This window comes from Xenopus laevis, chromosome 9_10L, assembly GCF_017654675.1.
Source record: "Xenopus laevis strain J_2021 chromosome 9_10L, Xenopus_laevis_v10.1, whole genome shotgun sequence".
NCBI lineage: Eukaryota > Metazoa > Chordata > Amphibia > Anura > Pipidae > Xenopus > Xenopus laevis.
Genome location: NC_054387.1, coordinates 17,430,274 through 17,457,469, shown reverse-complemented (window position 1 = coordinate 17,457,469; position 27,196 = coordinate 17,430,274). Strand labels below are relative to the sequence as shown.

General features: G+C 42.2%; 1 protein-coding gene across 1 annotated transcript; it reads left to right on the top strand.

Annotated features, from left to right (window-relative positions):
- Positions 1-27,196, top strand: chrna4.L (cholinergic receptor, nicotinic alpha 4 L homeolog). The gene is made up of 6 exons (XM_018237044.2): positions 1-438; positions 7,044-7,195; positions 13,788-13,832; positions 14,416-14,525; positions 22,418-23,801; positions 26,343-27,196. Exons 1-6 carry the CDS (start codon positions 378-380, stop codon positions 26,466-26,468), a joined length of 1,878 nt encoding a protein of 625 aa, XP_018092533.1. The 5' UTR covers positions 1-377; the 3' UTR covers positions 26,469-27,196.

Genomic DNA, 27,196 nt, shown 5'->3' with positions numbered 1-27,196 from the left:
TTTGGCCGTGTGGGAGCCCCAAAGGGGAGGGTATGTAGTGGGGCACCTGACAGGAGAGACACACCTCATACCCCCCCCCCCACATGACAGGGGTGGGCAGGTCTCCAAGCAAAACCAACTGCCCCCAACTCAGCCCAGAGCAGACACCGCTGGCAGCTCCTCCAGCAACATCTGGGAGACCAACGCTAGGGAAGAAACAGGACCCGGGCTCCATGTGACTAGAGGATGGGTGGGCATCCAGAGGGGCACCAGGAGACTGCGGGTAGTGCCAGCAAGTTGTTCTCCTTGAATGGTCGGATGAGGAAGAGACGGTGAAGGAGGGAGTTGGAAAACCTGTCAGAGAGAGAGAGAGGTGCCAAGTTCTCCCTTCTGCCAACATGGGTCCCCGGGCACTGGCCGAAAGACTTCTCCTGCTCCTGAGCTTTTTCTTCTCTCCGGGTGAGTTGCTGGCTGCCCCCCCCTCTCCGGGTGAGTTGCGGGCTGCCCCCCCCCCAATCACCCCAGAGTTTTAGGTGCTGGAGTTTAGGGACAAGTGAAGGCAGTTACCTGCAGGATTTCTTCCGATACATATTGTGGGGCTCTGCTACTGAGGGGCTGTGTAACGTGTTTTAGGGTGAGGGGCTGGCCTGGACCCCTTCTAACGCGAACCTTTGCAAAAGCTTGGTTTAGCCTCTGACACCCCTTTCCCGGACTTCCAAACTGCAAGCAGTGCGCACCTCTGCCGCCATAGCGACTATTTAAAGCCACACATCGCAGCACCGGTCCTTCAAGGGGTCACTTTACTAATTCCCTGGTCCGTGGCACCTGCCTGTGGTGAGACAGGAGAGTCGGATCCCCCGCCCGGAGAGCAGTCAGTTCAGCACCGCAGACAGCTCCGTGAAATTCTGTATCTCTATGGGGAGCAGCAGTGCAAGGTGATAGACTGGGAGCTACAGTGTATGGTGTGAGTGTGTGTGTTAGTGTCTGTCTGTGTGTATGAGTGTGTAGCTTTGATTGTGTCTCAGTGTGAGTGTGAATGTCTGTGTGAGTGTTATCTGTGTTTGTGTGTCTGTGTAAGTGTGAGAGTATCTGTGTAAGTGTAAGTATCTGTGCCTGTGTTTGTATCTCAGTGTAAGTGTGTAAGTCTGTGTTTGTGTGAGAGTGTATGTATCTGTGTTTGTGGCTCAGTGTAAGTGTGAGAGTGTGTGTATCTGTGTTTGTGTCTCTGTAAGTGTAAATGTGAGAGTGAGTATCTGTGTCTGTTTGTGTCTCTGTGTAATTGTGAGCGTCTGTGTGAGTGTGTGTCTGTGATTGTGTCTGTGTAAGTGTGAATGTCTGTGTGAGTTTCTGTGTATCTGTGTTTGTGTGTAAGTGTCATTGGGTGTGTATCTGTGTCTCTGTGTAAGTGTGAGTGTCTGTGTGAGAGTGTGCGTATCTGTGTCTGTGTTTGCGTCTCTGTGAAAAAGTGAGTGTGTGTGAAAATTGTGTGAGTGGGTATAGGGCTCCATCATAAGGAGGACAGTGGGGGTGAAGCAATGTAAGTGGAAAAATGACAGTTCAGTGGGGTTGGGTGAGTGAAATTAATAAACACTGAGTAAAAGGACAAAGAGCCTATGTACTGGGGATTAGACAAAGTGAGTGGGGTAGAAGGGGGGAGAGTAGCATACATTTAACTGAGTGAGATGGTTATTGAATGAAAGCATAAAATTAATAGTGAACGGCAAGTGGGAGTGGGAATAAGGAAGAAGGCATAAATGGGAATAAGATTAATAAGAGTAATACTGTAGGGATGGGGCAGCTTTAGATCAGGCAATACAGGGTTAGGTTAATAGAAGGGGCAAGTAAGGTCTTAGTGATGTTATGTGTTATTTATATAACACTCACACATTTGCATATTATACATCAGTCCTTGCCCCTTGGGGTGGGTGTACAGTCTAAGGTCCTTATCACATTCACACACACAAGGGTCAGTTTTATCACAAGCCAGTTAATTGTGTGGGGAAACAGATGGACCAGAGGAGCGGACAGAATCTTTTCAGATGGTGCCCAAGCAGAAACTGAACACTGGAGCTCTAATAGACACTAGTGTGACCCACTGAGCCCCCATGATGCCCGATATTCTCAAGCCTCCAGCTGTTGCCCTTGTTTTGTCCTTTCCCGCATTATGCCTTGGATCCTGGATGGGTATAATGATCACACATCAGAAGAAGTGCATATTGAGAGTGCGGGAATCACATTTGGGTCTCTAAAAGGGGAAACCTGAATTGATTGTTTGTTAAGGTGTTTATTGGTAAATGCTGCAAGTACCAGTTTCCTTTTCTTGCCTGGAGGCATATGGGGATCCTACACTGGTGTATCTTGGTTTGTGATGCTGTCTCTGGCTGGTTGTGAGGTTTAATGAGAGAAGATTATTACACATCCCATGCAGTGCATTAATCATCGACTGTAAGCTCTTTGGAGTAGGAAAAAGTGTTGTTCCTGTTGTGCATCTATAAAGTGTGTCCTTGCAGTACTGCAGCTCTTAGTGTCCCATGTATTAGACCAGTGATATCAATTTGTAGTGCAATGAATTAATCCTTTCAAGGGATTCCTGTAGTTGTTCAAAAACTTTACATCATCAGCCGGTAGCACTGCCTCGGGGAGATCTTTCTGCAACTGCAGGTGATGATGGGAATTCCCTTTATTTGTAATGCAAGAAATGTGCTCTGGAAATCTGCGCAGTTAATGAATGGGGTCCTAGGGTAATTATGATGCAATGCCCCATTATAAACATATTTGTTGCAATTGTATCCTTCACCATTCAGAACTGTGATCAATCAGGCCAGCCTACGTAAAATACAGGAATGTCTAGTGCCCTTTATTAGTTTGGTTGCCGTTCTCTGTAGTTTTTACGATTTATTTTTCTAAAATGAAGACTAAAAACGACATCACCTTTTCTAGATTGGGCTGCATTTTATACAGAATGAGGATGAAAGGAGCCTCCTGTACTTATAATTAATTAACCATATTTACTGAGTCTCTGTGTATGAATGACTCAGCCGCCCGTTTGCACTGCAGTATGTGAATATGTGCATGCTGGGTAACTGCAGCTTCACAGAAGCAGGGCAGAATAATCATAGCTTCAGGAGATATCAAGGCTTCTAAGATCTTCTCTTCCGAACCATTGCCTAGCATCAGGAGAATGTTCTGCAATGTATCCACAGACAGCTCACACCTTGCAACTGCCAAGGGTTCTAATAGGGTTCATGCTATAAAATCTATTAAGGCCACAGTAAGTCAGATACCTTCACAGATACCTATCCAGACCCATCAAACAACTTCCCACGCAAGCGCCTATTGATCCCTATATTTCTAAATGGGAACATTTGAAATAAAACATCTCTTTTCATATTTGTATGTATTTGAACGAGGTGGAACTGCCATATTATTTCCATTAGATGGAACAGGTATCAGGTAGGCATCAGTATTTTTCACCTTAAAGGGATAGTTCATATTCAAATTAACTTTTAGTATGTTGAAGAATGAACAATTCTTTTCAATTGGTGTTATTTATTTTTTCATTCTTTGCCTTCCTCTTCCAACTGTTTCAAGTTTTAAATAGAGGACACTGACCACAGAAACCAGGAAACTATTGCTCTTTGAGGCTACAATATTATTATTATTATTATTACTTATCTTTCTGTGCAGGCCTTTCCTATTCATATTCCAAAGTCTCACACACACCACATCTTGGTTGCTAGGGTAATTTAGACCCTAGAAACTATGTAGCAGCTAAAATACCAAACTGGAGAACTGCTGAAACGAAATAATTTAGGAACTACACATAATAAATTTGAACAATCCCTTTAACATGGAACCCCCTTGTCTGTAATCTGATTGGATAAAAAAAATCTACTGTTGACTACTGCACCCCCACTGTCCAGTCCATTGGTTTGATATGAGAGATGAGAAAATGATAAATTATGGGCTGGCTTAATAAGAACTAAGGTCACTAAGCACTTGTGAGTGAACTCCATTAGGCCCCAAGCCATGTGCCCTTTAACTTCACTTTGTGTTTTGTGTGAGCCTCTGATATTTTGTTTGAGCTGAACCTCCTTTTGTTCCTTTTTCAAATGTTTGTATTGTTTATTATAAACAATCATAACAAGCAGAATATACAGGGATATCATAAACAAATCTGACCAAATTTGAACTACTACAGTGTGTGTCCTGTAACTGTTGCACTTGTATTGTATGCATTGTAAATACTGAGCAAAATCCTTTTTAGGAACATTTGCTTAAGTTACTAAATCTTTCCCATTTTTTTCATGTATCCTCACACTTGAACCCACAGCTCTTTACTATTGATATACTAAAATTTCAGGGGGATTGCTCTTCGTAGGTGAAACAATCAGTTACTCTTGCTCTCTTTTATTACATCCAGTGCCCCATTTTCCCCAACTATACTTAGGTCCGTATGTAACCTATGTTTGACAGAATCTTTCACTGCTCTCTTCCCTAACATATACCTGAAGTCTAATAGTCTCCTATACCCCAAGACAACGGGCATCATCATCATTGATGTGCAGCCTATCCCTGCTAAACAGCCTGTAGCCAAGAGAAAAATCACAAACCCAAATCCCTCCTAAAATGACATGTGCCACACATACTTTTCACTAAGTATTCTGAAATCATTTTGTTATGTCCTATGACTTTGCTTTTGGTACCAATATGTGCCATGACTGCTGTGCCTTCCAATAATCTGCCCACTTGCCCCTTCACAAGCTGCAAACAATTCAACAGGGTCCTTGCAACATATTATCCTCTTTCTTTCCAACAACTGAATTCCCAATTTCCATAATCTTTCCTTCTTCCGTAACACTAGTGTAAAAGATCTGACCTATCCACACTTTATTTGTAGCCATTTGGGTGCTGTTACCATGTTGTATGTAGTTATTTCAGCCGTCGTGAGTTAAATCCGAGGGGACAGTATAGTTTGTTTCTTTCCCACTTAATTTTGCCCTTTTTGGGGGCCCAGGGAGGGTGCAAGTGCTAATAGGCCTATAAAGACCATTATCTCAAGGTGTCCATTAGGTGGGAGGCAGAGGTAAAATGAGCGTTGGTTCAGCCCACTTAGCGTGTTTAAGTGAAGCCTTTCCGCTTGTGTGATCTGCACATCATCCTTGCGCCTGGGAATCTATTATTCATGCCCTTGCTCTGTCTGCCTGTTTGTTTTTTGGATTCACTGTTACCAGTGACAGGAGATGGGGGGGGTGAATTCTGTTTCCCTCCCAGAGACCACTTTCTAATATGTTTTCTGAGAATGTGTTTATTGCAGAGCCAGCAGGTTGTGCGATGTGGACAAGGGCATCTGATGACTGATGTCCCATGCTGCCCCCTCCCATTCCTTCTCTGTAACAGAGTAATACTCTGTATTGCTCTGTGCTGCGCTACTGTGCATGAATCAGCCTCCCTGCCACGTCCTTGGCTGCATGTACGGCATTTTGTTTGATTGCCATAGGAATTGCATGTCTAGTTGCTATGCAGAATTCCCTGCCTAGATGTATCATTTATATTGGAAGAGAATTTGTATCACTCAAGGCCCCTTAGGCCCCCCTAAAATGGCATTTGTCATAAACTTAAATAACTGCTTATGAGTCATTGTCTCACTGGGCCCCCAATACATAGTAACATAGTGAGTTAGGTTGAAAAAAGACACGTGTCCATCAAGTTCAGCCTTTTAAGTCTAAATATATAACCTGCCTAACTGCTAGTTGATCCAGAAGAAGGCAAAAAAAAAAAAAAATTTGAAGCCTCTTGAATTTGCCTCAGAGGGGAAAAAAATTCCTTCCTGACTCCAAAATTGGACCAGTCCCTGGATCAACTTGTACTATGAGCTATATTCCATAACCCTGTATTCCCTCACTTGCTAAACACCATCCAACCCCTTCTTAAAGCTATCTAATGTATCAGCCTGTACAACTGATTCAGGGAGAGAATTCCACAACTTCACAGCTCTCACTGTACAAAAACCATTCAGAATATTTAGGCGGAACCTCCTTTCATCTAATCGGAATGGGTGACCTTGTGTCTACTGGTAAATAAAGCATTAGAGAGATTATTATATGATCCTCTTATATATTTATTCATAGTTATCATATCTTCTCCAGCATGAACAACCCCAGCCCCCCGCCCAGCAGTCGCAAGGTCTGCTCCCTCTATAACTATATCCACCTGTGACTGCATGCAATAATTCTGCTATATTTTATACAAGCTACATGGGTGCATTCTGGGGCCACTGAGGGAAACAGCACTTTATATGTGATTGAGTAGAGTGGCAGCTGGGACCTATCCTATCATGTATTTAGCATTTTATACTAATCCTTAATATGTCTGTGTATAATCTGTTTCTCTGTCAAACATGGTTATTTATTATTCTATAATAATCCAAAGCATGAAGGCCAGGGACCAACAGGAGGGTATTTTGTAATCTGCCACCCACCAACTCCCAAAACTCCCTGGATGTATTTTTGCTTGTATTGCCTTTAATAATGAGACTTATTGGGCTGCAGTTCCCTGCACTTATGACACTTCTAATGCAAGTGAATTCAGAATCAGGCTGATCCCTACACATTGGAACAGATATGTAGGGATCAGCTTGGATGACCCACCAGGATACTGCGAAAACCCTGATGAGCATCAATCCTGGTGAGCCCTTGGCAGCTCTGGTTCTCCCTTCTAATACTAAAAATGGACTCCTTTAGAGAGTGGTCTTTATAGGCCTGCTTTAGACTGTGGGAGATGTCACCTGATTCTACTAATACTGTACTAAAGTGAGCATATCAGCTCAGGCTCTTTGGTGGGAAATAGTCTGGGACTGCATCAGCCTGCCATTATTTCCATTGTGGTCTGATAATAATCTATCCCATTTAGAATTGTCAGTATTTAATTGCTGTGAGAATGGGCCTAGGGTGTCAGGCTCTCTTCTGGACCCTATGAGACCCAGCATGACACTGTTAAAGGTAAAACTGCTCTATGAGTATCTCTCTGACACAGCCTCTAAAACCTGATTCTTTTCCCCCCAGCTTTCTGCCACATTGAGACACAAGCCCATGCAGAGGAGAGGCTGCTGAAAAGACTCTTCAGCGGATACAACAAGTGGTCTCGCCCTGTGGCCAATATCTCCGATGCTGTTATGGTCCGGTTTGGACTCTCCATAGCCCAGCTCATCGATGTCGTAAGTGTTGTGTACAGAATAATGAAATATTTATCCTTGGGCATCTGACACCAGGGTGGCATCACAGGCTGCTCTTATGGGTTGGGCTTTGGTTGCTAAGACACCATGACGTATAGAATAGATGTTTTTCTTATCAGTCAGTGCTCTATGCCCATAGCACAACAGGGGTCCCTAGGTGGGGAAGGGTAGTGTAGGTTAATGTATACTTATTACACTTGTTATATACAGTATAGGGACACAAGAATAACCGTGGGGGATGTCCAACTCACAGATTTCCAACTTCTACAGAAATATAACATTTATAAGGTCTAAACCAGTACTTGATATTACTACCTGTTCACTCCCTAGGCTTATATAAGTGATTCAGACCTGGGCACCTTTTCTACCTACATGGGGCACCAAGGGTGAGTAGGATGTACTCTTCTCACAGTCACTAAGGACTTTTCCACTGGTCATGGAAGCCAACATTTTAGGCATTTTGGGAAGCTGGACCTGCTTGGAAATTGTATGCATGTATTCAAGCATGATGGGATGTTAAAGGGGTTATTCACTTTTGAGTTTAACTTTTAGTACGATGTAGTGATTGATTTGATTGAATTTGCTGTTGGTTTTCATTTTTTATTATTTGTGTTTTTTTACTTATTTAGCTTTTTATTCAGAAGCTCTCCAGTTAGCGATTTCAGCAATCAGGTTGCTAGGGTCCAAACTAACCTAGCAACCATGCATTTATTTGAATAAGCACTGGAATATGAAAAGTAGAGGGCCTGAATAGAAAGACGAGTAATATAAAGTAACAATACATTTGTAGCCTTACAGAGCCTTAGAGGAGTCAATGACCCCCATTTGAAAGATGGGACGGGTCAGAAGAAAAAAGCAAATAATTTAAAAACTATATAAAAAAATAATAATGAAAGTTGCTTAGACTTGACTATTCTATAACATAATAAAAGTCAACTCAAATGTGAATTACCTTTTTAACTGCTTAATTGACACAGGAATCACCCCTTTTTGTGTGCAGCTGCTGTGTTTCTATTGTACTTACCTGGACTTGCAGAAACCCATTTTACAATAGGAGCGCAGAAATAGTTGTCTGGTATAACCTGGGGTATGTCTAAAGGAAGGGATAACCTGAGATATAACTTTTCTGGATGGATGGCGTGAGATGTAATTTTCAGATGGGATGGCCTGATATACATTATGAAGGATGACCTGAGATATCACTATGGAAGAGGAGGCATGAGATATCACTATCGGACTGATGGGCTAATATATGACTACGAGAGGGTACAGACCTGAGCTATCATTTCAGGATGATGAAGGAGTCATGAGATATCACTATGGGATGGGATAACTACAATTTCTATAATCCAATGTCCCATCATATTTCTCATAGCCCAGATCCCTTTGTAAACAAAAACAATATTACTGAGTAGTGATCATTAACTAATCTGATATGTCATTAAAGGGTCTAAAATGTCTGTGCAGCCCTTTCTGCTCTCAGAGCATCATAAAATAATAAAAAGACCTTTGTCTTTTATGCAGAACTGAAAACTTCCCCTTAAGCACAAGTTACAAACCATAGTTCTTATAATTAGATTAAGATTTTCCATATTCTCTTAATAAATGAGATCTGAACGTGATGTTATTCTTCTTTTATTAATGTCTGACTGTACTGTATTAATCAAGCAGCAATGACCTAATGTAATAGGATTCTACTGACTAGAGTTACGGGGGTTACACTGTGACAGTGGTTGGAGGAAAGATGGGGGTATATCTGTGTCTATATATTATACAGTTACATTATGTGCATATATGATATGGGGGTTACACTGTGACAGTGGTTGGAGGAAAGATGGGGGTATATCTGTGCTATATATTATACAGTTACATTATGTGCATATATGATATGGGGGTTACACTGTGACAGTGGTTGGAGGAAAGATGGGGGTATATCTGTGCCTATATATTATACAGTTACATTATGTGCATATATGATATGGGGGTTACACTGTGACAGTGGTTGGAGGAAAGATGGGGGTATATCTGTGTCTATATATTATACAGTTACATTATGTGCATATATGATATGGGGGTTACACTGTGACAGTGGTTGGGGGAAAGATGGGGGTATATCTGTGCCTATATATTATACAGTTACATTATGTGCATATATGATAGGGGGGTTACACTGTGACAGTGGTTGGAGGAAAGATGGGGGTATATCTGTGTCTATATATTATACCGTTACATTATGTGCATATACTGTATGATATTGGGGTTACACTGTGACAGTGGTTGGAGGAAAGATGGGGATATATCTGTGTCTATATATTATACAGTAACATTATGTGCATATACTGTATGATATTGGGGTTACACTGTGACAGTGGTTGGAGGAAAGATGGGGGTATATCTGTGCTATATATTATACAGTTACATTATGTGCATATATGATATGGGGGATACACTGTGACAGTGGTTGGGGGAAAGATGGGGGTATATCTGTGCCCATATATTATACAGTTACATTATGTGCATATATGATAGGGGGGTTACACTGTGACAGTGGTTGGAGGAAAGATGGGGGTATATCTGTGCCTATATATTATACAGTTAAATTATGTGCATATATGATATGGGGGTTACACTGTGACAGTGGTTGGAGGAAAGATGGGGGTATATCTGTGCCTATATATTATACAGTTACATTATGTGCATATATGATATGGGGGTTACACTGTGACAGTGGTTGAAGGAAAGATGGGGGTATATCTGTGTCTATTTATTATACAGTTACATTATGTGCATATATGATAGGGGGGTTACACTGTGACAGTGGTTGGAGGAAAGATGGGGGTATATTTGTGTCTATATATTATACAGTTACATTATGTGCATATATGATATGGGGGTTACACTGTGACATTGGTTGGAGGAAAGATGGGGGTATATCTGTGCCTATATATTATACATTTACATTATGTGCATATATGATATGGGGGTTACACTGTGACATTGGTTGGAGGAAAGATGGGGGTATATCTGTGTCTATATATTATACAGTTACATTATGTGCATATATGATATGGGGGTTACACTGTGACAGTGGTTGGAGGAAAGATGGGGGTATATCTGTGTCTATATATTATACAGTTACATTATGTGCATATATGATATGGGGGTTACACTGTGACATTGGTTGGAGGAAAGATGGGGGTATATCTGTGTCTATATATTATACAGTTACATTATGTGCATATACTGTATGATATGGGGGTTACACTGTGACATTGGTTGGAGGAAAGATGGGGGTATATCTGTGTATATATATTATACAGTTACATTATGTGCATATATGATATGGCGGTTACACTGTGACATTGGTTGGAGGAAAGATGGGGGTATATCTGTGTCTATATATTATACAGTTACATTATGTGCATATATGATATGGGGGTTACACTGTGACAGTGGTTGGGGGAAAGATGGGGTTATATCTGTGCCTATATATTATACAGTTTCATTATGTGCATATATGATATGGGGGTTACACTGTGACAGTGGTTGAAGGAAAGATGGGGGTATATCTGTGCCTATATGTTATACAGTTACATTATGTGCATATATGATATGGGGGTTACACTGTGAAAGTGGTTGAAGGAAAGATGGGGGTATATCTGTGCCTATATATTATACAGTTTCATTATGTGCATATATGATATGGGGGTTACACTGTGACAGTGGTTGAAGGAAAGATGGGGGTATATCTGTGCCTATATGTTATACAGTTACATTATGTGCATATATGATATGGGGGTTACACTGTGACAGTAGTTGGAGGAAAGATGGGGGTATATCTGTGCCTATATATTATACAGTTTCATTATGTGCATATATGATATGGGGGTTACACTGTGACAGTGGTTGAAGGAAAGATGGGGGTATATCTGTGCCTATATGTTATACAGTTACATTATGTGCATATATGATATGGGGGTTACACTGTGACAGTGGTTGGAGGAAAGATGGGGGTATATCTGTGCCTATATATTATACAGTTTCATTATGTGCATATATGATATGGGGGTTACACTGTGACAGTGGTTGGGGAAAGATGGGGGTATATCTGTGCCTATATATTATACAGTTACATTATGTGCATATATGATATGGGGGTTACACTGTGACAGTGGTTGGAGGAAAGATGGGGGTATATCTGTGCCTATATATTATACAGTTACATTATGTGCATACTGTATATGATATGGGGGTTACACTGAGATAGAGAATAACTAGGGAAATCCTGGTTTTGACTGGGAATACATTCCATACTGTATGTGTCTGTGGATGAGCTGGTGAATGTCATGCTTTACCCTTGTCATTAAGATTCGCTGTTGCTCTCAAACCATCAGCACAAGTCTTATCAAGGCATAATCGCTCTGCAGAGGAGGCAGGTTTGATTGGTTACAGATGTTATTGGACGGAAAACCCTGATGTTGTCTTTAGTAAGAGGAAAGCAGTGAGTGAAACACAGATAAGGACGATGATTGATAATAACATGTAGGTAAATAACATTTTATAGAAACAAGTCTAATGGGTATAAACAAGCCTTCTGCCCCATGTCCCCTGTTTGCTCTATTGCTGCACCTTAGTGCCGTTGGACCTTGTGGATAAGGCTTTGGCTGCAGAGAGGAGAAATCTGGGCTCTGCAAATAATTAGTTCAGGGGCCGGGAGCTCTTTTTCTAGAAATGATTTCTATTTATTGGAGCTTGGGCACAAATCAATGGGCACAAATCAATGGGCACAAATTAGCAGGTGCCAATCAGGGGCCACAGGGGGGGACCTCACTGCTCAGGCAGAATATAAATGTGGCAACATTGTGCTCTGTTTTCTGCACTGACTTCCCCGACATGGGGTTGGGGGGGCTTTACCCAAACATCAAGCTAAAAAGAGATAAAAAGAGAAATAGACAGACAGATCATTGTTAAGCAGACATAAACTCCATATCTGATAGATAGATAGATAGATAGATAGATAGATAGATAGATAGATAATATAAGATTGGATCTTGGCAAAACCAGGCACTAGGATTTTCCCCTAGGTTAATAGCCCCCCTTCCCTCTAGTATATATTCTATCAGGCTGCTGCAAAGGAGACGGTGAAATTGCCTTTTAATGAGGAAAGTTAAAGGATTTGGCACGAGCAGAGCAGTTCCATTTATCTTTGTACAATCCAGCAATATGGGTTGAGAAAGAAAGGGGGGTATTAGCTCTGTACCATTAAATAATGTATAGAGCTTTAGCTGAGTCACTAATGGTATTTAGCTGGCACTTTCTGCACTTTACAATCTGTTTCTCATAAACATATCAATTATTTCTAAACTGTCCAGAAGGGAAACATAGGGGAGCTTTGTAAAACAGAATATCCCCTACTACCCCAGCAACTATATTACTTGACCCACCAAGGAAGACTATAGACAACCCATAGGATATAGACTGGGTCCACCAAGAAAGGCTAAGGTCTACCCCATTGGGTATATACTAAGCTCATCGAGAAAGACTATGGAATACCCTAGTGGGTATATACTGGCTCACCAAGAAAGGCTATGGAATACCTTAGTGGGTATGTACTGGCTCACAAAGAAAGGCTATGGAATACCCTAGTGGGCACATGCTGCACTCGCCAAGGAAGGCTATGGACTACGCAAGTGGGTATATGCTGGCTCATCAAGACAGGCTATTGAATATCCCAGTGAGAATATATTAATCCACCAAGGAAGTCTATAAACTACCCTAGTGGGTGTATGTACTGGCTTACCAAGGAAACCTGTGTCTACACAATAAGTATATACCAGGTATGGCTATTAACTCAATGGAGTGTATCCAGTGGGTATATACTGGGCACTCTGGTACTTATTTACTGGGTATGCCAAGGAAGGTTATTAACTGTGCCTGCTGGGCATGCCAATGAAGGTTTGGAGTGTCCAAGTGGGTACATACTGGGCCCGTCTTGTCTCTACCTCCGAGCAGAGGCAGAGACAAGTGGTGCAGTGGAGTTTTCTAGGGGAAAAATGATGTACTATTCTGTTTGTGCAAGTGAGTTTGAGCCAATGATTTTGATCAGTCTTTTACAATGATTTTACTGGCATATATTATTTTCTGCAGTAATCTTATGACATGTCTGTGGTTAATGTAGTTCTGCATAGCGGTAGTTTGATGCCAGTAAAGACCTAGGTTATTGACTTGCCCTATAGTCACTATTCCAGTAAAGTCTACACTGCTCACGATAAGCCTTATTTGTTATGTGGAAGGGAGAAGACACCCTTGAGGGGACCCTGCAGTACTGAGCAAGAAATGAACGCCCATAATTAGCATTTCCCACACTCACAGGGACAACAGGCACAGTATACTGCCTCCTACACAGAATATTTTGGCAGGATAACTAATTAGGGTACAGGTATAAATTAGATGATTAGAAGCACCAGCTCTGAAACCGAGATCAGCTTACAATTTTTGTTGTAATTACATGGTCACAGTGAGGAATGTACCACTTCTGATTCTTTGGCATCACCTTCCTTTTTCTCAATTTTAGGATGAAAAGAACCAGATGATGACAACCAATGTGTGGGTAAAGCAGGTAAGTGTGTGCTTAGCATTCTGTGAATAGTATACGGCACTTATAGTGTTGGAGTTTTATTGAGCAATGGGAAGAGTTATAGGGAGGGTTACAGTATATGGAGCACTAGGTGGGGTTATATAGAGGGGTATGCTGAGCATTGGGAGGATTTATAGGGAGGGTTATATTGAGCAATGGGAGGATTTATAGGGAGGGTTATATGGAGCAATGGGAGGAGTTATAAGGAGGGTTATATGGAGCAATGGGAGGAGTTATAGGGAGGGTTATATCGAGCAATGGGAGGAGTTATAGGGAGGGTTATATTGAGCAATGGGAGGAGTTATAAGGAGGGTTATATGCAGCAGTAGGAGGGGTTATAGGGAGGGTTCTATGGATCAATATGAGGGTTATAGGGAGGGGTCTATGCCACTGAATAGGGTGATGATATGATAATGATTCATTTAATTGGCTGTAAATAGGAAGTCTGGGTCTAAATGTTATTTATCAGCTAAAATCTGTATAGTGAAACATTACTATCTGTTGTCTATTAATCTTTCCCCTGTGCCTCTTTTATTTCACGCAACCTTCCCTTGTTGCTTTGTAGGAGTGGCACGATTACAAGTTGCGCTGGGACCCCCTGGAGTATGAGAATGTCACTTCAATCCGGATCCCTTCGGAGCTGATCTGGAGGCCGGATATTGTCTTGTACAACAAGTAAGGGTCTGCAGAACTTTGGACCTAAGCAAATTGGGGGGGTTTTATAAAGAGATCTATGTGCTCATTTGTAGTAGTTTTGGTGCATCTGCCTGGGGGGGTTGGGGATCCTTATTATTAATGGAACGCCATCCTCTAACTCTCACACAGTCCATATTCTATCTGTACATAGATATATATAGAGACACTGGTGCCTGTGATATAATTTGTCAAGAACTGTCATAACTTAACTGGTAAAAATAATGAAAACCTGGGAAATTAGCTGAAATAGGGCAAAAGATAAATTGAGTCAACCTGAAAATATCAGAAAAGCTCAAGGGAAATGTGAATCCTTCCCTCTCCTTGTACTTAGAACAACTACTCCTAAGCCGGAATAATAACTGGCCCCTGGAATATAATTAGTTCTGCAAATAGAATATTTACTGATCACTAGATTTGCTCCACTGCTTCTGTTTGTGGGCTGAGCCCAGTCCAATGTATTTAGGTGGGAGCCACACAGAGGTGGCTGTCACAGACGTTTCTCATTGTTGTTGTATTGTCGGTATTCAATTATCTCCAATACGATAAAAGTGAATAGGTGCTCCACCCTTTGGGGTACAGGGGACATATGTTGGGTCTAAGCATATTATTGCATAGGTAGGTTTCTGAAACATTTAGCTGGGATTGTTGACATTTGCCTGATGGTCTCATCAGCTACAGGACTGATATTATAAATAAAATAAAGTTCTTCCAGCCCTGAGACCTTAACGCTCCTGCTTATTGTTCTCAAATTGTCTACGTTGTTATATAAATGGGAGCAGTAAATCAGTTTGTCTCCAGAAATAAGAGCAGCAGTCGCTCCTAGAAAGGCTTAGGAATCCTGATTTATACTCTGCCCAAATCTACAAGACTCTATTATGGCAATGATTTACTAAGAGACACAAATGGCTTCCCTATAATAGATATTCTGGAGGCACGTAACCTAACATTTTAGCTTCAGGGCACAGGGCTTGATTCTGACCAGAGCATTATCTGTAAAGTTTGTTGCATAATATTCCATGCCATATCCAAGGATACTGTGATAATACAAATATATGTAACAAATCTGATTCCGAGGGGGAATACAAAATGATTATACAGGTATGGAATCCATTATTCAGAAACCTGTTATCCAGAAAGCTCTGAATTTCAGGGAAGCCATCTCCTATAGACTCCATTTTAATGAAATAATTCAGATTTTTTTAATTAATTTCCCTATTCTCTGTAATAAATAAATAGTACAATGTACTTGATCCAAACTTAGATATAATTAATCCTTATTAGATGCAAAAGGGTTATTTAATGTTTAAATTAATTTTATGTAGATTTAGGGGGTTATATCAAAATATATCAAAATCCAAATTTATCTCATTATCTTCCCAAATCCGAATGGGTTAATTCCCCTTATTTATCAATACATTTTCCTGAAAAATTCCATTGTGGGGAAAAAATAGGGAAAATTAGATGAAAAATAGAATAGTACAAACGCAGATTTTTTCGGATTTATGCACAAAACCCAGCAAAGATCAGGATATTTTCGGGACTTCTCCCATTGAGTTATATACAACCTTGGCACGTTTGAGATGCCAGATTTCAGACTCTTTCCATCCTCTGGATATAATAAATCATGAAAGAAAAAATTTGTCCACTAAAATTTGGATTCTATAGTAAAAAAACCCTCAGATTTTTAGAGTTTTAGGCATTCAGACTATAATAAATAACCCCTTATTGTATGGAGATTTAAATTGTGGAAAGATCCCAAGTTCCCAAGCATTCTGGATAATAGGTCCCATACATGTAGAAATGAGAGGGAGAAAGATTTGCGATCATAAAGTTGATCAGATAAAATGCAGAATAATGCAGATATGTACAGAAATGCCAGCGTTGGGCACAAAGTGAGAGGTAACTTAGTGCCAGTAACAAAGGGAAAGGGGGCAAACACAATACCAGGCAGGGCAAGAAGAAGGATGAGTAGTAGCAGAGAGAGGGGGTTATACCGCCAATCTAAAAGACATTAGTGAGGCTGCTTATTGCATACTGGGTTTAGATTTAAAGTCCCAGTCTGCAGAAACATAGTAATTATATAGAAACTGCCCAGAGAGTCATCTGTGCTGATTCATGGTCTTAATAACAGAGAATATTATAGATACGTCCAGAGAGATCCAGTGATAGGTTAGGAGGGAGGTATTTGCTGGCAGTGAAACAGGGCTATACCCAGGGGCACAATATGGAATCGGAGGGAGGAAGCCTGACAGGGAGCATAAGGAATCACTTTAGAGAGGTAAATAAATCACTTTATAGAGAGGTAAATAAACACATGGAACAGCCTTCCAGCAGGAGTGGTATGGACTTATATGGGACAGATACAGATGCAAATTCAAGTCGAATTGGGCACTAAACAGACAGACAGGACAAATAGTTCTGTTCATAACATCTAAGTAGCCACAAAGACATCAGCCAAAGCCATGTCATGAGGGAGATAATGATTCAGTCCTGGCCTTTCTGAGACTTTATTTCATGTTATCATTTAGTGTAAAAGGGATTTCTACACTTTGATTGACATTTCTGCAGCCAAAATCCTGCCAGCTAAACCACACGTTAATAAAGTACAGCAAATGGTTAAGGACTACGTTGTATGGTGCTGTCTAATTTGCGTGTGGCGATTTTTACAGAATTTCTATCCCTTGCTTGTTAGCGTATCAAGATAAATTGTTGAAAGGGATTTGACGGGGGAATGTTGTTAATCCCTTATTATTCCCGCTGTACGCCAATTGCATTGCTTTAGTAAATCCCTTTAGTCAGATGGTAAATTAATTGGAGGATAGAGCACGGTTACAACAGCAGATACAATGTTTCACAACTGGCATGACTTTGGCTCTCACATGATGATGGGAATTGTGTAGTCCAACAACATCTAAAGGTCCACCGTGACTGAGCAAGCAGAGATTGCCACTCAGCAGAATAAGCCCCCAGTTATTTGCCCCCGAGCTTCCCTTCACATAGAGATATTTGCTGAGATTCTCCCCCTTTAATGCTCCCTGAGTTAAATAACTTTCCCTGCACATTTCCTTGCGCCGTTCTACTCCCATCATTAAAATTCTGCTGTAATTAAAGCTGTAAAAAAGCTAAAGTGGTGATAATTGTGCTCCAGCGGCAGCCACTGTGTGGGCTTTTTTGTTAGGGAACAATACGCCGGGGAGGAGACAGAGAGAATAGATGAAACAAATATAAGCAAGGGCTCCTGGGGGTCAGCTCTGCAGAGTTAGAAGGTACTTGGAATTAAGAGATTGTCAACTCTGATGGGCAGTATTGCTCCCTGGAATGTCCCCCACTATAATATTTATTCATGGGGGCCATTTACCAGTTGCTCAGATGTGGTGTAGCTGCCACATTGGGAATGGGATTAGTGCTGACGAGGGAAGAATCCATATCCACAATGGCTCATACTGACTGACAGTCCGTGCCGCAGGTACAGACCTGATTTATATTAAAATATGCCAGGGATGTCGTAAGTATTGGCAGCAACGAGGGAGCGTCAGACTGAACTGAGTGGAAGACATAAGAGTGACACAGAAACATTTCAGCATATAATAGTTACACCGAGAAAAGGTTTGTAGCCTCCTCTATCTCCCTACCACCCCAGTGCTGAAAATGGAGCAATTAGCAGCACTGCTTGAAACTTATCCCTGTCTCCTGGGACCTGCCCCCAAACGGGAAAAGTGGCAAAACACTGGCTCATCCTAATATATCCGAATGATAGATAGAGGGTTATTCTTTCCCTTTATCAAGCACTGTTAATGCCCGGTACAGAATATGCTGAAAGGCAGATAAGGAGTGATATGATCACCAAGTATACATTTATAAGGGACAGTCATTAAACAGGGCCGGATTTACATAGTGGGCGCCCCTAGGCCCACTGCCATTCGTCGCTCCTGTCCCCTCCCCTTGGACTGGAGCAATGGGGATTGGCACATGGGAAATTTAAAAAATGATTGTATCTCCAGCACATCCCCAGTGTTTTTGAACCAATGTCGGTGTGGTTGGGCAGCATGCCGCCCCCTCTAAAATCCTGCCGCCCTAGGCCCGGACTCAGCAGTGCATTCCCAGGGCCGCTCCTGCCATGAGGCAAGGTGAGAACATTGCCTCAGGCGGCAGCAAGCGACCAGTTAGAAGGGGCGGCAACAAGCCACCTCTTGTAACTTTAAGAGCCAAACAAGCAGGTTTTAACCCGGAAATTCGGCTCCGCTAGTGCAGAGAGCACCATTGTGCTCAATGCACTAGTGATGCTGCCCCCATTTGACCTGCTCCGACGCTGATTTTTTAAGCGCAGAGCGGGTCATTCCACAACCTCACTGTCCTCACTGTAAAGAACCACCTACGTTGCTTCAAATGAAAGTTCTTTTCTTCTAATCTAAAGGGGTGGCCTCTGGTACGGTGATCCACTTTATGGGTAAAAAGGTCCCCTGCTATTTGTCTATAATGTCCTCTAATGTGCTTGTAAAGTGTAATCATGTCCCCTTGCAAGCACCTTTTTTTCCAGAGAAAACAACCCCAACCTTGTCAGTCTACCCTCATAATTTAAGTCTTCCATCCCTCTAACCAGTTTAGTTGCACTTAGTCTCTGCACTCTCTCCAGCTCATTTATATCCCTCTTAAGAACTGGAGTCCAAAACTGCACTGCATACTCCAGATGAGACCTCACCAGGAACCTATAAAGAGGCATAATTTTGTTTTCATCCCTTGAGTTAATGCCCTTTTTTATGCAAGACAGAAATTTATTCTTTTAGTAGCCACAGAATGACACTTCCCAGAATTAGACAACTTGTTATCTACAAAAACCCCAAGATCCTTCTTATTTAAGGAAACTCCCAACACACTGCCATTTAGGGGCCAATTCACCAAGCTCGAGTGAAGGATTCGAAGTAAAAAAACTTCGAATTTCGAAGTGTTTTTTGGGCTACTTCGACAATCGAATAGGCTATTTCAACCTTCGACTATGACTTCGACTTCGAATCGAAGGATTCGAACTAAAAATCGGTTGACTATTCGACCATTCGATAGTCAAAGTACTGTTTCTTTAAGAAAAAACTTCGACCCCCTTGTTCGCCATCTAAAACCTACCGAACCCAATGTTAGCCTATGGGGAAGGTCCCCATAGGCTTGCCTAAGTTTTTTTGGTCGAAGGATAATCCTTCGATCGTTGGATTAAAATCCTTTGAATCGTTAGATTCGAAGGATTTCATCATTCGATCGAAGGATTATTCCTTCAATCGTTCGATCGAACTATTTGCGCTAAAATCCTTCGACTTCGATATTCAAAGTTGAAGGATTTTAATTCCCAGTCGAATATCGAGGGTTAATTAACCCTCGATATTCGACCCTTGGTGAATTTGCCCCTTAGTGTATAGCTTGCATATTATTTTGAAAAAGTGCATATACATATAGTTGAATTGTTCATTCCACATGCATGTATGTGATTGGCTACCTTAAGGAAACAATACGGTAGCTTATTACAGTGTATGAAATGTTAAAGAAACTTTATCTGCATTCAGTTCTTCCCAGTCCCAAGAATCTGCAGAGCTGCCATGCTCAATACAATCTTCAGGCGTAGGTGCCCTGTTGTTTTTTCCCTATAGTTCAGGGAGATTTCAAGATTACCAATGAATGGTGTTTATTCTGAGCAGTGGCTTACAAGCAGGGGATGGGGAAGCAGAAGGTCAGTTGCTTGGGTGCATGGCAGGGGGGACATTGTGTGCATTTACTGTACTGTTTCTTTGCTCTGGACCACTGTTTGAATACTTTGGGCACGTGGCTCTCCCCAGTTCCCAGTGGGAGTGCCATGTTTGGGGCTGAGCAGGGCACTGAATTCAGATATTTGAATGTAGGGGGGCAAAGTGAGACACACATGTTTAACTTATCTTTACAGTGATCCTATTTGCCGATGTATTTGTGGTCATACTCTGGATTGATATGCACTGCAGTGCAATTAGCCTTGCCGTGCCCTTGCTCTGTGCCAGCGTGAGCGCTGGGTGCCAAGTAAAAGATGAAATGACCCAGTTTTTGCTGGCATCTCCCTATGACTCATAATGAAATATTTGTCTTCCCCCCGGATACATTTAGCTAAGTGGGAATAATGCTCTTACCCTGTCGCATAACCAGAGGGGCCCCTGCAAGAGATGCAGCTATTTATAGTGATTGCATTCAGCCCTTCTGTGAACCTTCTGTTCCTCGGGGCCTCGGCCTCCATCAGAGAGAGGGAGATGCCGCTTCACAGCCTGGCATATGCGTGGGTCTGATAGTGTGGGGGTCACTGGGGTGGGAGAAGGATTATCATTAGCAAGAGAAGAGACTGCAGGTAGATGGGGAGCGGAGAGCAGGCTGAGATCTACCCTCAATCTGTCCATTTCCTACAACTCCCTGCAGGGCTAGTGTTAGAGCAGAGCAATTATTATACTGAGTAATGTGCTATATACCTGGTGGAATAGCCAAGTGTCTTGAGCCCCAGATCTGTGGTCTCAAATCTTAAAGGGCAAGATTGTGTTCCGCCACCAGGGCAGATTGTATGTTATTTCTAAAGGGCGTCAGAGATGTGTGTGGATGCGAAGAGCAGAAAGGAACAACCAGCAGTTCCTATAAATAACAAATTGGTATGAATGTTTTATGCAAAGTCAGCCAATCAGATGCATGAGATTTACCAAGGGGTGACATTAGAGTGGAAGGTGAGGGTGAACAAGAATTTAAATGTATGGTGGCATGGTGGAGGGGGACAGAGTAGAGCAAAGTAGAACCCAAGTGTTTCAGGGGGTATAAGGGCATATAATCAGAATGCGGAGGCATGTACTCCAAAAACCCACAGCCTGACACCAAGTGAGGCAGAATCTCATTTCATCTTGACACATGGCCCTTGTGTATCTCCTGGGGCTCCCAGCGCCTGGTCAAATCTGTAAGAAAATTGCCTTGACTCGTTAGCTATAAAATGATTACAATCTCCTAATCGCCAGCGCTTCCTTGCTACCGCCCAGGTTAAGCCGTAGGGACATACCCTTTCACCAAGGCGGTTAAATGTAGCTAATGAATAAAGATGCTGCCGCTGATCATATTCTGAAAGGAAGAGATGTCTTCATCTAGGAGCATAATTCACTTTTAATAGACTTAAAGTGATACTGACACATTTCAGGTTTGTACAGGAGCATGCCCGTAAACTACGTGGTACTAACTTAGCCTTTCTCTACCCCTCTAATAGTTACAGCTCCTAGTTGGGACTCCTGGCACCTCTTCAGCCATGACTGTTGATGGCAGGTTGGCAAAGGCTTAAGCACATTCAAGGGTCACCAATGAATGAAAAACATTCATTGTAACATGCTAGAATAGTAAAGTAATAGTAATGTTTATTTGTGAGTTTTATGTTTGGGGGGCTAACTAAAGAGATTTTCTACACAAATGCATTCACAGTAATTCATGGCAAAAAAAATGCAGTGGTAAATCTATGTATAATACCCCAAAACACACAGCAGCATAAATACAGTGCCAGTTCTATGATAATACCCCAGAACACACAGCAAGATAAATACAGTGCAAATTACATGTATAATGCCCCAGAAAACATGACAGGATAAATACAGTGGCAATTCCATGTATAGTACTACTAACACCTAGTAGTATAAACACAGTACCAATTCCAAATTTTGTATCTCTTGGACTGCGCCAGCAGGACAATGGGGGGCCCTGGCCCTTGTAGGCCCTGCAACCCCTCTGATTAGTAAATGGAATCTGGGTTTTTTAAGTGCAGAGAGTGCCGTCATATTCACTATAGATTATCAAATGATACCAAGAACCTGTTCAATAATCCTATTGTCCCTGTGGTTTTTCCCAAGTGCTGACGGTGACTTTGCTGTTACTCATCTCACAAAAGCTCATCTCTTCCACGATGGGCGAATCAAGTGGACGCCACCAGCTATCTACAAGAGCTCTTGCAGCATCGATGTCACCTTCTTTCCCTTCGACCAGCAGAACTGTACCATGAAGTTTGGCTCTTGGACTTATGACCGAGCCAAGATAGATCTAATCAGCATGCATAGCCATGTTGACCAGCTGGACTATTGGGAGAGTGGCGAGTGGGTCATTATCAACGCTGTAGGCAACTATAATATCAAGAAATATGAGTGTTGCACAGAGATTTATTCAGACATCACCTATTCCTTCATCATCAGACGACTGCCATTGTTCTACACTATCAATCTCATCATTCCATGTCTTCTGATCTCCTGCCTCACCGTGCTGGTCTTTTACCTCCCTTCTGAGTGTGGAGAGAAGATCACACTCTGTATATCAGTGCTACTCTCCTTGACTGTCTTCCTCCTTCTCATCACCGAGATAATTCCTTCAACGTCTTTGGTCATCCCTTTGATTGGAGAGTACCTACTCTTTACTATGATCTTTGTGACCCTCTCCATCATCATCACCGTCTTTGTGCTAAATGTGCATCACAGATCCCCACGTACACACACCATGCCAGCCTGGGTCCGTAGGATATTCCTGGATGTGGTACCTCGAGTTCTTTTCATGAAGAGACCAGCTAAAGATAATTGCAAGAAATTAATAGAGTCCCTTCTAACAAAAAGCTTCAACCCGCCGCCACCTAGACTTTGGTCTGAGGCTGAGATTGAACCAACATTTCCTAGTTCATCATCTGCCAGCCCAACTAGCCAACGACCATCTCCAACTTCTTCCTGTTGCCATCAGCTGGATCAGTCGCTCAACACTAAAGTAGTTTGCAAGTCAACATCAGGACAGTATTCCATGTTGTGTGAGGAATCTGCTTTAACCAGTTGCCCTTCTCCAAAGCCTGAGACTAAGCTACTGTCCGAGGCCCAGCCAAATTTAATGCCTAAGGTGCGCTCTGTAAGCGTGCAGCAGATGTACACCCCCAAGGAAGTAAATGAAGGTACAGTCCGCTGCCGATCAAGGAGCATTCAGTTCTGCTACTTGCATGAAGATTTCTCCCAGATTAATGGCCAGGCTAGCAGTTCCCCAGTAGCCCAAAAATGTAATGTGAATGAGCCACAGCCTACAAGTCACAACTCTCCATGCACGTGTAAGCCCAAAAACCAGGAGAAGCCAGCCGACACAAGTCAAGGTGCCAAAACAGTCAGTGCCAAAGAACACCACATGCTGCTCATGTCTCCCTCACTTAAGCTGGCTATTGAGGGGGTGCAGTACATTGCAGACCACCGGAGAGCAGAGGATGCTGACTTCTCTGTGAGTATGAACGCTTTCTATCATGGTGTGTGTTCCCCTTAAAGGGGCTGTTCATCTTTAAATTAATTTTTAGTATTGAGAGTGATATTCTGAGACAATGCGCAATTGGTTTTAATTTTGTATTATTTGTGGTTATTGAGTTATTTAGCTTTTTATTCAGCAGCTCTCCATTTGCGTTGATTTCAATAAGAGACTCGGAGGAGCATGATGGATAGGGGCCCCATGAGGCCCTAATTCGTATGCAATTTCAATAAACATTGGTAAAACAGATCAACCTGTGGTGGGCCTGAAAAATAATTTGCTATGGGGCCCAGTAATATCTAGTTAAGCCACTGAAGAGACTGGAATATGAATAGGAGAGGGCCTAAATAGAAAGACTAGTAATAAAAAGTAGCAATCACAACACATGTGTAGTCTGAAAAAGCATTTATTTTTTTAGATGGGGTCAGTGACCCCCGTTTGAAAGCTGGAAAGAGTCAAATGAAGAAGGCAAATGATTAAAAAACTATAAAATGATAAACAATGAAGACCCATTGAGAAGTTTTTAACACACTAAAAGTTAATGACAAGGTGAACCACCCATTTAAATTATCTTATTAGTGTTCATATTTAACTAAGTGTTCCACAGAATTGGAAGAATGAAGGAGTTGAAAGGCAGCTCCCAATCATATGTAGGAAATAATTGGGCAAAAGTGTGGTGTGGGAATATAAGCTGTAACCTCTCTGTTTTAGAGAAAATAAACGGAAGGTCGGCCCTATGGAATGTACGTTTCCCCTTGACCAAACGTAATGTGACATCTATAAGTGCGTGCACAGGAAAGGTGATTTAGCTGCAGAAACCCATTACTCCATTCTATGGGGGGGGGATCCTATATGATCAGGGGCCAGTCAGTGGGAATTCTCTACCCGATGTCTCTGTATTGAGAAGATATGAAATTACATGAATCGCCTCAGGCAGTGACAGGGAAATGAATCCTGACTATTTGCATGTGATGTTACTGCTGATGCTGCATTCTGACAACTCATATAAGGAAATAGTTATTGGATTTTTACTAAATACTCCCCTGAAATGTATTGCTTAGTATCTAATTAGTCTCTTTAATGCCCATTACCTAGTATGAATATTCTATATTATAGGATGAAATTATAGTTCCCATTTTCCAATGGTAAGGGCAATTAGGTAATGGGATTCCTTACCAGGAGAGGGAATGAGTGATTCATTGTTGGGGTGGAAAGGAGATTTCACCATCAGCATTGGAAGGGGTTCTTTACTGTAAGGTCAATTAGGTTATGAATGTCCCTACCAAGAGAAGGGTTATGAGTGATTAATTGAAGGGGAGGAAAGGAGATTTCACTATCAGCTTTGCAAGGGGTTCTATACTGTAAGGACAGTCAGGTTATGGGAGTCCCTAACAAGAGAGGGGGAATGAGTGTTTTTTTGATGGGGAGGAAAGGAGATTCACCATCAGCATGAGAAGAGAGAATAAATAGGACCTTCGGCTCTCGGGCTTTCTACATATTGGTCCCTAGGGTTTGTTGATAAGGGTCCAGTTATTAATAGGGTCTCAGCCTGGAGAGAAGGGCTTTCTGTCCCTTTGTGGCTCACTAGCCAGGATGAGTCAGAGCCGGCCATTATGCGACAGGCACAAGCTGGGCTTCCTGATAAGGCTGAAAGGAGCCTGTTGTGTCTGCGCACACGCAATGTTATAAAGTGGGCACCCAGCCTGCAATCATTTCGTCTCTTCCCATGTGAAGTGGCTCTTATCTATCTTGTACGTTGCAGACCCTCCCCCTCCTCCTCCCTCTTCTCCCTAAAGTTTCACACCCACCTGCCTTGCTCTTCAGATACCCTTCTGCCCTTCTTACTATTCTGAGCGTGACTGTCCTCGGCACATCAACCTCCCGCGCAGATATCAGGTGTACCTACAGATTAAAGGAGAACTGTCACCGGCAATAAGTCAGGCTCAATTCTTCTGAACAGACGTCCCTCCTCTTCTGTGCCATTTTTATCTCCCTGTGCAGCTGCACTGCTCTAACCTGTAAGCTGTAGAAATCCATTGCCAGTGAGCAGACAAGGCCACTTATCTGCTTACTATACACACGTGTGATTCTCCTTGGCTCTATAGGAGATGCTGCCCCCCCCTACATCAAGAAAAATGCAGCTAAATTATATCAGGTTCCCAAGAAAGTCATTCACTGCCGTGCAATGAAATTGCCACTTCAAAAGCGAGTCTCATCAAATTCTCCTTCTACCCCAGTGGCGCATTTAGAAATGCATCTGGATTGTGCATAAATCCATTAACCTAGTGAGACCAGAAGCTTCTATTTATAAACACTAGAGGTGTCCTTAATAAAGAATGCTTATCGCTAGTCAAGCCATATGGCAGCTTATAGTTATACGCATAAAGACAAATATGTGTTGATGCAATCTTCTGTACACACAATGAGTGTCTAAAGGAAACAGTATGGCAGCTCCCACCCATATGTGTAAACACAGAGAAGAAATGTTCCATTTGCTGAGATCTCCCCTCTCATCCACAGGTGAAGCAGGACTGGAAATACGTCGCCATGGTGATCGATCGCATCTTCCTGTGGATGTTCATTATTGTCTGCTTGCTGGGGACGGTTGGACTCTTCCTGCCACCGTGGTTGGCTGGAATGATATGAACTGGACCCCTCTAAAAACATGGGCATGTGTCAAAGAGAGACTGAGAGAGGGATGTGGATCTGGAAGGAGGGGAATGCGTTAGATGGGGAGGGGGGGTAGAGATGGGGCTGTCTATAATTTATATAAAAATCAGTTCATATTTTGGCCCTCAACTACAGGCAGGTGCAGTGTTATACTAGTGTTGGGGGGCTGTAGGTTGGGCAATGTTCATACTATGCCGAGGTAATCCATTGCTGTCACAATGTTTCCCTACTCTTTCCATCCTGTCCTATTGTTGTCACCTTTCCCTACTGTCTCAGTCTTGTTCAATTGTCTCCATCTTTCTCTACAGTCTCCATCCAGCCCTACTGTCTCCATCTTGTTCAGTTGTCTCCATATTCCCTTACTGGCTCTATCTTTCCCTACTGTCTCCATCCAGCCCTACTGTCTCCATCTTGTTCAGTTGTCTCCATATTCCCTTACTGGCTCTATCTTTCCCTACTGTCTCCATCCAGCCCTACTGTTTCCATCTTGTTCAGATGTCTCCATCTTCCCCTACTGTCTCCATCCAGCCCTACTTTCTCCATCTTATTCAGATGTCTGCATATTCCCCTACTGTCTCCATCCAGCCCAACTGCCTCCATCCAGCCCTACTGTCTTCATCTTGTTTGGTTGTCTCCATCTTCTCCTACTATCTCCATCTACTCCTGCTGTCTCCTTCTTGCCCTACAGTCTCCATCCAGCCCTA

Coding starts and splice junctions, on each gene's coding strand:
- chrna4.L (XM_018237044.2), top strand. CDS start 378: ATGGGTCCCCGGGCACTGGCCGAAAGACTTCTCCTGCTCCTGAGCTTT. Junction 14,526..22,417: donor GATATTGTCTTGTACAACAA/GTAAGGGTCTGC, acceptor GTTTTTCCCAAG/TGCTGACGGTGACTTTGCTG. Junction 23,802..26,342: donor CAGAGGATGCTGACTTCTCT/GTGAGTATGAAC, acceptor TCTCATCCACAG/GTGAAGCAGGACTGGAAATA.